Raw genomic sequence first — 14,763 nt, forward strand, 5'->3', positions numbered from 1 at the left:
ATAGCTTGTTAAAAAGAGTCAACATTACTGTCAGGATTTTAGACCTGATCCTCACCCTCAAGGTGGTTTAGGTTGGTTGTTTGGGTGTGGTAGCAGCAGAGCAGCGTCTGCTCCAAGGATGGCTCCCTCTGGTGTTCACTTGGACAATGTAGATACCTGAGAAGCAATCTGAAAGGAGACACAATGAAGGAAAACCACAATAATTGAAGACAGATTAATCTGCGCAATCTGGTAATGGTGAACTATGCGGTATGGCTTTTGAAATCTCCAGATCTCATCGCCTCACAGAAGAATGCTTTTTTTAACGCTCTTGAAATACAGAGGAAATATGGCATAATTCAAATAATCCTTTTTCTGTTTGTCAACAATGCCAAAAAATGCCAACACCATTTTAATTGACTTTAGTCTGCGAGTGAGTCTGCCTGTGATTTCTCTGTGTGGCATTTAGCCCAGAGTCCATTTGTTCTAATAAAGATTAAAAAACATGTCACAAATGTATTTATTTTTCTTTATGAAAAGGCTAGGCACTGAAGTTGTTGTTAAATATGTTACTAGTAATAAACAATGAATATGTTAAGGACTATATTTAGCTGCATAAAGACCATCAGTTCTAGTGAGTTTAATTGAGTTGTTGCAATTAACAGAAAAATAATTCAAATAACTTGCATGGTAATGAAGTCACCCAGTTTAGCTCATTCATGTGTTTTGGAGCTCGCGTTATCAGGCCCTTGCTGCACACCTAACACTTGTTGGTAGAATCAATTCATTGATCTGGAACACGCCTGGGCTAGAAAGCGTGATAACAATGGAACCGCTTCTTTAACTTCAGAAGACTTAATAGTCTGCCCTCATGGTATTGGAGAAAACAACAACAACAGCAATTAAGATATAAGATATGATCTTTTAATTGTTGATTATCTCTCAGTACAGAAATATTTATTTTTTAACATTCTTTCTGTAATTCAAGTTGGCAGCATTGTCTTGATTTTGAAGTGGCATAAAAACAAATTTCCTAGCAGTTAAACTGCCCATCAACTTCTCCCGGGTAACATTAGTAAACAAACATGCCATTTCTGTACAATAACCTTTTTTCACAACACAAATAAATAGCATTTGTTTAAATGTGGCACACTTGTTGACTCAAACATTCAAACGGAGAAAAAAAATACAATTTAAAATTGGGAGAAAATGTTGCAATGATATGAAATCTATTTTTTCAGATAAAAAAACAAAAACCCGTTGAATTGCTCGACACAGAAATGGTCTCAAGTAGCAAAAGAGAATTGCCCCAAGCTTGAATATTTTAGACGCAGTGCAAAGTAGCAGCAGTCCCAAATGTTAAGCTGTGTGCTTTTTTTTTAATAAACTACACTGATGAGCCGATGTGTTTTCATTTGAACTTCCCATGCCTGATTTTCCATTTAAGACCCTAAAAAACCAGATGGGTAAAACACTTCCGCACAAGTCAAATTAAAATCCTCAAATTGTCATGTGAATTAGTTGTAGAGGCAACTGTTCTTATTTACAGTGTTACCAAATAGTAATTTTTTCTAAGATGCACCTTAGACCACTTTGAGATTTCTCACGAGAGAAACAATGAGCCAATACTGCTAAGTATAATTAGACTAAATTAACTTGGTGTAAGATTTTAAAAAAGAAGATCAGACCCAGTTGTTCAATCCTTGTTGACCATTAAGTTTTCCAGACAGGAATTTGTAATCGGTTACCGTCTACATTAAACATTATTGCCGCAGTAAAATAAAAAAAAGACAAGCTTGGATTTTTCTGCAAACATGAAGAAAGCCAAACACACTGCAAAGATCAGAACAAATCTGCCAGCCTAGAAACAAACAAACTAGCATAATATGGGTAATATTTAAAACTTTAAAATAAAAACAGAGAATAAAATAAATAAGACAGTCAAAAGGACAAACTCAAATTAAAAAGGACAAACTCAATATTTGGCAGGTAAGCACAACGTCAGTCTGTAAACAAACAATCACATGGGGAGAGAAACCCCCCCCGAAGTCCCCCTCGTCATCAGGGATCACTGGTCTGATGGAGGAGGAAGTGGCTTTATCATTCAGGAGGAAGTGGAACACTGTACGAACGCGTCTCCTCTGCCCTCCACACTCACGCTGTGCATCTCTCCATCTTCTCCTCCCAGCTACAACCTGGCTAATTAACAAAGGGCAGTCGAGGGGGGGCCGTCTGTAGACCACCGAGGAGAATGCTCAAAGAAGGGGCCCGTTTACAGCTCCGTACATGCAAACATAAAATCCCTTCTCCGCTTTTGCTTACTACCGGATCCTGGTGAAGAGGTTCAGCACCGACACAGATTCCTAAAAGAGGGAGGAGATAGAGGAAGGAGGTGAGACAAAGACCAATGGGAAAAGACTCAAATAGAGATGGGAGGATGTTACCCCAACGTAAAGTGAGAAAATAAATACCTTAGTGGATCTCATCTTGCTAAAGACGTTCCAGAAGCGAAGTGTTTCATCTCCAGCTCCCGTCACTATGGCCTCCCCGTCAGGAGACATGGCCTGCACATAAACTCATTATTACACACTGAAGAGACAGCATCATAAAACAATAATAAATCATGGTAATCAGTGGTATTTGTTTTGTGTTTAGCTCCATTCTTGTGGGAATCCTTTCACATTAGCAAAAACATCCAGGCATGTTATGGTCATTGTTCATTCTTCTCCTAGATTTGCACTTGTAAACAAAGGGGAATCACAAAACTTCATTAGAAAATGTCTCTTTGTATTAATAGTTTTAGGTAGTACACATATTTTGGTCCCCTCCTGTCTATCTTTTATTTATTTATTATTTAATTTTACACTTGTTTTTGGCTTCAGTTGGACAGAACATAGGATAATGTTCTCAAAAAAGACATTATAAATGCACACAGTAAATATACTAACCAGGTAGAGTACTCTGTAGGAATGTCCAGTTAGTTTGGCCACTTGAGTTAGAGAGGGATACTTCCACACCAGGATCTGGTTCTGGGAATAACCATGTGTGCTGACCTGCAGGGAAGAAACGTACTTTAATACATATTCATTCATATATATATATGTATCGGTTGAGTATCGGTATTGTTCAGTGGTATCGGTATCGTAAAAAAGTCAACGATATGCAACCCTAGCTAAACCAAATCTTCAAAGCTTCATCTATAATATATCTGCATTTTTTTCTTTATTATGTTTATACATCAAATTTCTGCACAAATTCAGCCAAAGATTAGGTTAGAATTTGTAATCCAACAACATCATAATTACATGTATGCATCATGACATATCTTTTAGAGGTCATGGCATTATGATAATTCGACAAGAGACATACAATTCTAATAAATAACATTTGGTATAGCGCTACAGTATCTATCTGCCTGCCTGTCTAACACAGCTCCAGGTGACTAACCAGCTCGTTGGTGTGCTTGGACCAGGCCAGGTTGCAGACCTGCGAGCCGGTGTCGGTGCACTGTAAGGGCTGGCCGGTCAGAGTGTTCCAGAAGCGGATGCATCGGTCGGCGGTGCCCCCCCCGGAGGCCAGCAGGCCGTGCTGGTGGGGGGACCAGGCGATGGCCTTCACCGCAGCCAAGTGCTCCGTGTACTGCTGCACCGGGAGGACACTGGAGTGGTTCCACACCAGTAACTACAGCGAGCCGGACGAAATGAAGAGGGGAGATTAGATGTTTGAAGAAAAAGAGTCACCTGATACTGATGTGTGGATCACAAACAGGTGAGATTCTCCGTCTACATACCTTGTTGTCATTTCCCCCCGAGGCTAGCAGCTGGTGATCTGTGCTCCACTTGAGCCCACACACTTCCTGTCTGTGTCCTTGGAGACGGCGCTCTGACTGGAGAGGGGGGGCTCTGATGTCCCGCTGCAGGATTACCCGGTCTCGGCTCCCTGACGACAGCTGATCTGCATTCCATGCCAACGCACCTGACAAACAAAGAATGAATTGAAGGGAAGATGATTCACCGAATGTAAGAGGATTTAAAAAAAATTGTGAAAAGTACGAAGGTTGTTATATTTTACAGCACTTTCCTCCTACATCACTCCAGCTAGTCAACTCACCCACTCTGGCTGTGTGTCCTTCTAGTACGGAGAGCTTCTTCCCTGCTGCCGCATCCCAGATCTGTACATAGCCTTTATGAGTCCCCACCGCCACCAGGTTGCCCTAAAAATAGAGAGCACACTTTGAATAACACACACACACACACATACCATGTATACATCACTTCAGGGGTCATTACATTGACTTACATGCATTTCCTGGAGACGTATCCTAACCTTAACCATAACCAACACATGCCTAACCCTAATCCTAATCCTAAACCTAACCAAGTCTTCACCCTAAAATTAATCATTCCCCATATGGGGACCTCCAATTTGTCCCCAAAAGGGCGCCGAGTCCCCACATGTGACTTGTGTAAACAGATTTAGGTTCCCACAAGTATAGTAATGCTAGGCCACACACACAAAAAACAGGCACACCAAAAGACAATTTGCATCTTCACTGAACTGTCTAATAACATCCCTTTTTCATGATGGAACTCTGTCAGCTCGATCTGAGGGTATAAGAAAGCGTTGTACCCTCTAATTCAATTTGTCTGGACATAGCCATTGCACTCAAGTGGGACGGCAGTCTCAGCTTGCTTCCACCTAAACTGTGGAGTGGTTTGTTAGCAGTCAAAACCCAATCGACCCTTCCATTAGAAACAACTTGACCAGCAAAGATGATCTAATTGAGGTTAACCGATGCCCTTTCTATCAGAAGAGCAAGTGTTTTGTGGTGTCAGAGCTAATCTCTGAGGCATCACGTCTACTAATAAGATGATTTAGGACATTGTTCAGCAGTCACAGAGTACAAATGCTCACTGAAGCTGGATATGTTGTTCGCTGGAATGAAAATAACTAGCGTTACATGCTGCCTGTGCTCCATGATAAAAGTGGAAATAATAAAAGAGAGGAGAAAGTTGGAGTCAAATCTTCCCAGTAACATTTCAGACCAACGAGAGAACAGCTAGCATGGCATTTGTGTACACCTTTTGCACTGCCCTTGAATTTTGCTGTGTCAACATAAAATAACTGATGGGCAAAATATACAAAAGTTATAAAATGACTCAGTGGGAACAAAGCAAACAAAGTGCAGGTCTAAAAAACCCTAACCTGAGTAACTCTGTGATTGACCAGTGAACATTCAAATTGAGTTTTGGTGAGCAGTTTCTACTATTATTACAGATGTAGGTTTTGTTTATGTAGATGTTGGAGAAACTCACCCTTTCCGACCAGCCCACTGATGTTACAGAATCTCCTTCCACAGAAAGGTCACATAGACGTGTCACCTAAAAAGACAGGGAGGAAAAAAATATAGATTAACATTATGCCAAGAGGCAGTTCGGGTACATCATAAGACTAAGTAAACCTGTGATAAACACTGGGTTCTTACACCTTTTCCAAAGTCAAATTCAAGCTTTTCAAGCTTTTCAAGCATCTTACAGCTGTTGTAAATTACATAATTATTATATACCGTCACATACTTATACCCAAATGATTATTTCCCTACCTCACATTAAATCAGATGTTTTTTATGCTATAAACAACCACATGTGTGTTTCGTAATAGCATTCTACATGAGGATGACAAATTAAAGAAAAGAAAACTAAGTTTAATATTTCAAAATGAGTGACCTGTACGTAGACTGGGCATCCCATATAACCTGGCTGAGCCAATATAAAACAATCAGCCAAATAACTTTTCAATACATTATTGATTACTATTTTGAGGTACTTTTAGGTTGGCAGTAAACATAAGTCTGAGGTACATGGTGTACTTTTCCTCCACTACATGTATTTAATACCTTTAGTTACTTTACAGATCTTGATGAATGATGTGAAATCTAATCAAGTGTTAAATCAGACTTTAGTTCCACCTGGAGTAAATCCACAAGCTACCCTGCAGTATACAAAGTCATTCAGACTAGCTGCACCTTTACCAGCTTTGAGAACACTTTGATGATCAATCATTATAAAACATATCATATATATTATTCTGAGTTGGACCAATCTGCACAATGACTACTTTTATTCAACTATATTTTGATGATAACACTTTTCTACTTTTACTTGTTTCCCCGGTACACAAACGCAAAAATACACAAACACACTCGCGAGCTTCCCCCAGACCAGTAATACAAACGAAAATGTGTCTTCGGGTCAATGTGACTGATTTCAATAGAGCAAGTCACATTTGGTTTAGGCACGAAATATACTACCAGTAGAAATACTTTTAAAATCACTCTGTGTCGAATCAATAGATTATATTTCGTGACTGTTAGGGATTAATTTTGTCTTACTCCTAGGAGTCTAACCTTTTCTGTGTGTTGACGTTTACGACCAACCCTGAGTCTGTTATCCGTCTTAAGGAATGGGAAGTCTCAGCTATTGTTGACATTACCAGTTTTATGGCCTGACCTATCGGTCACAGAGGGTTTTAGGACTGTGAGAACGCTGGCTTCTAAGCACCACAGACAAGTGATTCAGTATTTACAGATGTTGAAGATATCTCCAGTGTTCCCAGGTGTTTACGCACCATCCCCCAATATGTAGATTAACTCTCTGTAAACTAGTTAAAAGGGCTATTCGAGAGAGAGGCTGGTCAGATTTGACATGGCAACCCACCAGTGCAGTCAGAATCTCTGGCTGTGTGATTTGTGATGTGAATTTCTCCGGCCGATACTTGTAATAAACACCAGTGTTTGACATCAAAGCTCCAACTCTCCTCGTGTCTCCCTGAGTCATGACTCTCCATTGTTGCAGAAGTTTCCCTTACAGTGACTATAACACAAAATGCCGTGAGTGCTTCATCCTCTGAACACCACAGGATGGCGACTGACATAACATAGGTACGCTCCTCTGAAATGATTGTCCCCTGTAATTATTATTATCCCTCATCGAGTTCGCTATTCAGCTAGCTAACGTTAGCTTAAACAAACGTAACATGCAACGCTAGCCTAATCTAAAATGCTCTACTACGGCGTACCTTTCATGTGGCTCGTCAGCGCAGACTCTCGCATCGTTATTTTTGCAAACTTTGCAGGAGGCTACTCGTGGGCTTGACCCTCGTCTTAGCCATGGCTTGTATTTGTCTTCTGCTAGCCAACGCTCGTTGAAACTGCAACCTTCTGGCACACAGTCATCTATCACTCTCATCAGAATGCCCAGGTCACACGTAACAAAAACACTTGCAGGTCACGCGCATAGCGCGGGAAGGCCGGAGCAGAGCTGTTTTATGTAAAAGCGAAGCAATTAAGCGCGCTCCGACTTCTTTATTTTCTTTTAATCTAAAAAGTGAAGTAAAGCATTTACAATTTCAAGCACTTTATCCCAGATTGAAGCACCATTCCCAAAATTCAAGCACTTTTCAAACCTTGAAAACACCTCGTACAATTTCAAGCATTTTCAAGGATTTCCAGCACCCGTACAAACCCTGTTAAAACAACAAGTTACAAATAATGTGCAACATAAAACGGTAGAGTATGTGGATGTTGGGATGCCGAAAACCGGTCAATTGAGCAAAGAGAAGAGCAAAGTGTCTAAGCAACCGAGACTGACAGTGAGTATGAGCGGGGCAATACTGTCTGCTTTGAGCTCCATGAAAATAGTTTTTTTCAAGATTTGCTGCAATTATGGCGGCTATGAGGAAGGAGATAAGTGGCTGTGCTGAGTGACTCTCGCAGGCAGAGTTACGGATAGCAAACGCAGAGGACGACGTAGCGAGATTTCAAGCTAAGGTACACACGCTAGAGTCAAAAAGCAAAACCCTGGAGGATAAACTCCCGGACCAGGAAACCAGTAGCTACACAGAAAAAGAGTAAAGACATTTCCATGATAATCGCCATTGCTTTGCTCAAAGCTGGAGTAATCAGATCACACACACCTGGCTGGTGCAGGCACTCCACAGGTACACACAGGTTCCCAGCCCAACACTGAGCACATTCAGAGAGGACCAGTCCACTAGGTTGAGGTAGAAGTCGTCCTGAAGCTCTGGAGCATCCAGGACTTTGAAAGGAATTTTGGATATTTTTCGCGTAGGCTTCCTTGGCGAACGCAGCAGTTTCTGGCTGCAAACACAATCACGTAAGTTATATGAGGCTACATTCGAAGATTTTTGAAAAATTATATTTGTGGAAGGACAAAGTGACGTTACCTGTTGCTACTGACAGGTGATAGAGAATATGGAGAGACTGTGTTTCCATCCTCTTCTGGCAGAGCCCTCTTAGCACTTACAGAATACTAAAAAAAACAGACAGATGATTACTGATGCAGGAAAAACTTTAACAGAATTATAGGTTAGAGCGATAATAACTATGTTTACACTAAAAAGGCTTCTCTTGGCAGGTGTAGATGGCTGCAGACGGCGGTCTTCTGACTGGGGGTCCTGGACTTTCTCGATGCCCGCTCCTAGCAGCTCGTTCTTCAGCAGAGCCGAGTAAGCGAGACCGTCCGCTGAAGGCAGAGGAGGAGACAGAGGGGAAATCAAACCTGGCTGTCGGAATGATTAAGTTCAAACACTGTGCTCCCTCTGCAACATCTCTATAGATCAGGGAGAATTCTTCACAAACTTTGTTTCCCCCTTATTTCCAGTTTCCATGAGCCCGTCGAGGCTTAGTAAACAAGAGAAGGTCAAATCATCATTTGACTGGAGCAGACAGAGATACCTGAAGGAATAGGCTGAAAAAGGGTTGGACTCACACCAGATGTACACTGTTTGTGAAAAGCGGTATCAAATATTTTCTTTGTAGAACAAACTATACTGAAATGCAGTTTTTTTCAGAGCACAGAACAATTGACTGATAATTAATCTGTAGCAATTTTGATGATCAAGTAGTAGTTAGAATAATGTTTGTAAGTAACAATGGCAAAAACAAAATCAATGTTTTTATAGGATTTCTAATTCTTCTTATACTATTATAGTACATTTAATATACTTGGGTTTTGGGATGTTGTACAAAACAATGAATGTTAGTTTAAGGCCCTTATCATTTGTATTAAGTGGCTGTGGCAGTGAATCAATACACACACAAAAATACACCATAAAAGGGTCAAACTTGTTTTGTAAAACAGTCAACAAACATTATATTGTACTTTAAATCTATTGCATTATAATTATTATTATTATTATTATTATACAGAAACGGGTTTATTGCCAGGTAGGTTCACACGTACGTACGAGGAATTTGACTTGATGTTGTGGTGCATACATAAAATCTAAAACTTTATACATGTTTTTTACTAGGAAAATGATAATGCTTCCTAACAGGGGAGGATTTTGCCTAATAATTGTCTCATCTCTTGCAGTTACGAGTTCATGAGGAAGAACCTGATATTCTATCGAACTGAAATCCACAGGCTAACTGGCAAGGTAAGACCTGTCTCAGCAGCATCTACTCATTTAAAAAAAATGTACTACTACTACTAGTTTAGGTCAGTTGTTAAGTCTATGTAAAGTGTGAACAAAGAAAAGCAGAATATTTCATGATGAGGAGCTATTATCAAAAGTAGTAAATAATTACAAATAAAATACTGCAAGTGTAACATAATCTGTTATTATATAAATATGTCCCATGACTTGTTTCTGGATATAAAGGTGGAGTGATTACCTTTGTTGCTGTCTGTTGTGCCGTCTTTGGTTTTTCTGTTTTGATTGTGCGACTTTTCAATTTCCTACATCAGAAATTGGAATAGATAAAAAATCCCTCAAAGCCAAGACAATCAATAGTAAAACGTTACAGAAAATGTGTTTTCTTAAAAGCTACAATCAACACTTGTTCTTTGTTGTGTGTTCTGTTAAGAGCCACTGTTCTTTTGGTAGAAAAGACAGTGAGTCCTGGTTGTATGTCAGCAGACTCACATTGATGCGGTGGAAGTTGACACTCCAGTTGGCTCCAGCCCGGGAGGGAATGAAGCGATCGCCATGCTTGCTGGGGGAGGACAGGGGGGAGCTGGTGGGTGTCAGAGCTCGCACTGCTCCTACTGCTTTCTACACAAGATGGGAGAGGAGAAATCATTTTCTGACTGGAGGCCAAACAACACAGGCCTTTGGGAACACTTTGCAACAAAGCAGGCAGATCATTGAGGTGGTAGATGGGGCATTTGTCTGAGGTGTTAACAGGCATCATTCACAAAACCCAGTCATTTGGCCGGGGAGGTCTTGTTTTCACTCAACACTCGTGACATCGTCAAAAGAAAGAGACTGGCCTGTTAAACAGTTTATTCTTCCGACACATGGAGGGTAACAACCTCTCCGCCCTCATCTTAAGTCTTTTGCTGGTTAATAACCCTCTCTGGGCAGGACTACCTATAGTAAAGATACTGATCTAATCACACTAGTCAGTGTTTCCCCTATCATTTACTTGGAGGGGCGCTGCGCCCCGCCAACGGAGCCCCGCGCCCCCTTTTGCTAAATGTTTAGACAAATTGCTCGTGCTTACATGCTAAACTCTTATTGCACTTATGGTAACAAGTATTCTCCACATCGAGACGGGTAAAGTTTAACCACACCTCGGAGCGCGTTCTCTCCGCCATCTCCGCAGTGTGCTCCGCTGCATGTAGCAGCTGCGTGTGTGTAAACTGCCCCGCCCCCTCGCACACAGACGGGGGAGAGAGATCTCGTCTGATCGAAAATACATCATAGACGCATTTGTTGTCTTTGCATATTAGAAACGAGTTGGCGACACTAAGACTGCGATATAATGTTTTTTAGCAATAATACATGACATATATAAATGTACTGTATGCATTCAAAAGTGCTGAATAAATGTTTTATGGACCCATAATCGTGATTATTATTTAAGTTAAGTTAAGTTTTGCCATAATCATGTCTATTTCCATAATCAGGTAGCTGAACAACATTGGTAAAAAATGTATACATTATATATTTCTATTAATCATTTTCGGCCTTTGGCCAACTGTTTCCTATTTTCGGTATCGGTTTCGGCCAAGAATTTCCCATTCGGTGCACCCCTAATATATATATATATATATATATATATATATATATATATATATATATATATATATATATATACACACAGTGGGGCAAAAAAGTATTTAGTCAGCCACCAATTGTGCAAGTTCTCCCACTTAAAAAGATGAGGCCTGTAATTTTCATCCTAGGTATACCTCAACTATGAGAGACAAAATGAGAAGAAAAAAAAAAAAAAAATCCAGAAAATCACATTGTCTGATTTTTAAAGAATTTATTTGAAAATTATGGTGGAAAATAAGTATTTGGTCAATAACAAAAGTTCATCTCAATACTTTGTTATATACCCTTTGTTGGCAATGACAGAGGTCAAACGTTTTCTGTAAGTCTTCACAAGGTTTTCACACACTGTTGCTGGTATTTTGGCCCATTCCTCCATGCAGATCTCCTCTAGAGCAGTGATGTTTTGGGGCTGTCGCTGGGCAACACGGACTTTTAACTCCCTCCAAAGATTTTCTATGGGGTTGAGATCTGGAGACTGGCTAGGCCACTCCAGGACCTTGAAATGCTTCTTACGAAGCCACTCCTTCGTTGCCCGGGCGGTGTGTTTGGGATCATTGTCATGCTGAAAGACCCAGCCACGTTTCATCTTCAATGCCCTGGCTGATGGAAGGAGGTTGTCACTCAAAATCTCACGATACATGGCCCCATTCATTCTTTCCTTTACACGGATCAGTCGTCCTGGTCCCTTTGCAGAAAAACAGCCCCAAAGCATGATGTTTCCACCCCCATGTTTCACAGTAGGTATGGTGTTCTTTGGATGCAACTCAGCATTCTTTCTCCTCCAAACACGTCTAGTTGAGTTTTTACCAAAAAGTTCTATTTTGGTTTCATCTGACCATATGACATTCTCCCAATCCTCTTCTGGATCATCTAAATGCTCTCTAGCAAACTTCAGACGGGCCTGGACATGTACTGGCTTAAGCAGGGGGACACGTCTGGCACTGCAGGATTTGAGTCCCTGGCGGCGTAGTGTGTTACTGATGGTAGCCTTTGTTACTTTGGTCCCAGCTCTCTGCAGGTCATTGACTAGGTCCCCCCGTGTGGTTCTGGGATTTTTGCTCACCGTTCTTGTGATCATTTTGACCCCACGGGGTGAGATCTTGCGTGGAGCCCCAGATCGAGAGAGATTATTAGTGGTCTTGTATGTCTTCCATTTTCTAATAATTGCTCCCACAGTTGATTTCTTCACACCAAGCTGCTTACCTATTGCAGATTCAGTCTTCCCAGCCTGGTGCAGGTCTACAGTTTTGTTTCTGGTGTCCTTTGACAGCTCTTTGGTCTTGGCCATAGTGGAGTTTGGAGTGTGACTGTTTGAGGTTGTGGACAGGTGTCTTTTATACTGATAACGAGTTCAAACAAGTGCCATTAATACAGTTAACAAGTGGAGGACAGAGGAGGCTCTTAAAGAAGAAGTTACAGGTCTGTGAGAGCCAGAAATCTTGTTTGTTTGTAGGTGACCAAATACTTATTTTGCCGAGGAATTTACCAATTAATTCATTAAAAATCCTACAATGTGATTTCCTGGATTCTTTCCCCCCATTCTGTCTCTCATAGTTGAAGTGTACCTAGGATGAACATTACAGGCCTCTCTCATCTTTTTAAGTGGGAGAACTTGCACAATTGGTGGCTGACTAAATACATTTTTGCCCCACTGTATATCACCAAATTGCAACTAATCTATATCTACTGTCACTTGAAACACTGCTAGTGATACTAGTCAAGACTCTAAGCCTTGGCTAAATTAGATGCTTTGTGTTTGTTTTTTAGGAAAACATTTTTCAAGAGGAAACACAGCTCCTTATGTACAAGTGTGTATTGTTAACTTACTATGGGGCTTGCGTTCTCATTCTGAATGTTGATCTGCCTGAGCAGCCTGCACTCATAGTCCTGGTCCATGATGCCTGAGAAGAGGATAAGACTGATCAGCAATACATTCATACAACAGTTTCCTGAATGCACATGTCAGATGACAGATCAGTTACTGTGGCTCGTAACTTCCTTACTACTTCTCAGTTCTTCTGGCACTGACAGATAAGTCTCTTTAACTCACAAATGACTGTTGAGCAATTTTAGATATTTCGTTTTTGACTCGTTTTAGAAAATCGTGAAACACTCTTATTGTAATTTTCAATTGAACATGGTGATGACTTGCCCACCAATAGTATAAGATGTTACATTTTAAAAACAGAAAAGCAGCAAAGGTTAATTATATTGGACGATGGAACCAGCTAATGTTTGGCATTTTGCTTGTTAAGTTAATTCCGAACAAACAGTTCATGGTGAAATCCTTGACAATAAAATCTCATTTGAATTGATTATCAAAATCTAAAAAGATTAACTGTAGATCGAATAATTGATAAGTAGATACATTGCAAATCTGTAGTGTAACTTTATATGTTTTGACATGACACAATGAAAGTTTCATATACATTTACTAATCGACCAGGGAAGGTTTTTCTGAGGAACCATGTCCTTCAATAATGTGGCTAAATGTTTCACACAAATCAAAGAAGTCCCTGCTTTGTTGTCAAGTATTACATTGGGTTATATGTAAAAACAACAATAATTATTCAGTTGACATTACATTTAACTTGATTATACTGTAAAAACACATGTAACAGCCTAGAGTGAGTATTCCTTGAGATAATGATATGGCATGGAACATACATCGACACGATTAATAAAATATATTGTTAACCTCCAGTGCCTTCATTTAGAATATTCTTAAACTAGCTAAAGACATATTATAGTAACAGTGCATGTGAACAGCTGCGGGTGGGTTCAGTCTTCTGCTCATAACACTTGCATTATCTTTGTGAACACTAACGTTAGCAACATATAACATTAGTTAGCTGTAAAACCTTCAACACTGAAGTATTTGATTCCTGGTTTCGACTCGCAAAAAACACAGTCACGGCAGTTAACGCTGATCTGTAATCATGACCCTAAAATTATTTAAACAATATAAATGAAACGATCAAACATACAGACCTATGCTAATGCTAGCCCAGCTGGCTGAAGTAACGTTAAAACGCTAAGCTAGCTGTCCGGCTAATGCATTAGCAACATTGTTCGTTCACAGTCCACTTTTGTAACCTACCGAGCCCCGATGAACGCTTCCCGTTACCCGCCGTTGAGTTGTTTTTCTTAGCGGTGTTAAATCCAGTTGAAATGTATTGTTTTTATGTGTTTAACTCTTTAAAACAGAGCCTGCAAAATACAATTGTTTTCTTTTGCCGAGCGTTCAATTTGGCCTCGCTAAGCATCACGGGAAAAAATGTGACGTAGCTATTTTTTGAATCACACATTTGCGTTGCTAAGGAAACGTGTCACATTAATTCCCACATCTTCAGCAGAAGAGAAACAATAAAAACAGAAGATACATTTATAATAAAGCTCCTTATCAGTCATTTCTTCATGGCTCTAAACATATATTTGCATAGTCCATTGTCTTTGTATCCATTGCCTTTTAAGTGCAAGCAATAGGCCTACATGTTAACTATTTATTGATTTAACAATATGCACGTCTTGTCAAACCAGCAGTGATACATTCATGATAAACGCCTGTGCTTTTCATTACATTTTCAACAGTGTTGGTACTGTATGTGTGTCTTGAAGGAGACTTGTCATTTTCACTTTATGGACACCTGCTGAATACTATTGTTAGATTGACCATGATTAAATACACTTTTATTACAT

The 14,763-nt window shown here is 40.1% G+C and overlaps 1 protein-coding gene across 1 annotated transcript; it reads right to left on the reverse strand.

Moving 5' to 3' along the window:
- Positions 1–881: 881 nt before the first annotated feature.
- On the reverse strand, positions 882–14,347 carry LOC117532621 (fizzy-related protein homolog). Its single transcript, XM_034195985.1, has 14 exons — positions 14,165–14,347; positions 12,892–12,965; positions 9,928–10,056; positions 9,677–9,740; positions 8,392–8,522; positions 8,224–8,309; positions 7,954–8,137; positions 5,295–5,360; positions 4,090–4,192; positions 3,770–3,954; positions 3,427–3,660; positions 2,928–3,032; positions 2,451–2,543; positions 882–2,342 (listed from the first exon to the last, which is right to left on the reverse strand). Exons 2-14 carry the CDS (start codon positions 12,958–12,960, stop codon positions 2,301–2,303), a joined length of 1,491 nt encoding a protein of 496 aa, XP_034051876.1. The 5' UTR covers positions 12,961–12,965; positions 14,165–14,347; the 3' UTR covers positions 882–2,300.
- Positions 14,348–14,763: the final 416 nt, after the last annotated feature.

This window comes from Gymnodraco acuticeps, unplaced genomic scaffold (assembly GCF_902827175.1).
Source record: "Gymnodraco acuticeps unplaced genomic scaffold, fGymAcu1.1, whole genome shotgun sequence".
NCBI lineage: Eukaryota > Metazoa > Chordata > Actinopteri > Perciformes > Bathydraconidae > Gymnodraco > Gymnodraco acuticeps.

Coding starts and splice junctions, on each gene's coding strand:
- LOC117532621 (XM_034195985.1), bottom strand. CDS start 12,960: ATGGACCAGGACTATGAGTGCAGGCTGCTCAGGCAGATCAACATTCAG. Junction 10,057..12,891: donor ATGAGAACGCAAGCCCCATA/GTAAGTTAACAA, acceptor CATCTTGTGTAG/AAAGCAGTAGGAGCAGTGCG. Junction 8,138..8,223: donor TCACCTGTCAGTAGCAACAG/GTAACGTCACTT, acceptor TTGTGTTTGCAG/CCAGAAACTGCTGCGTTCGC.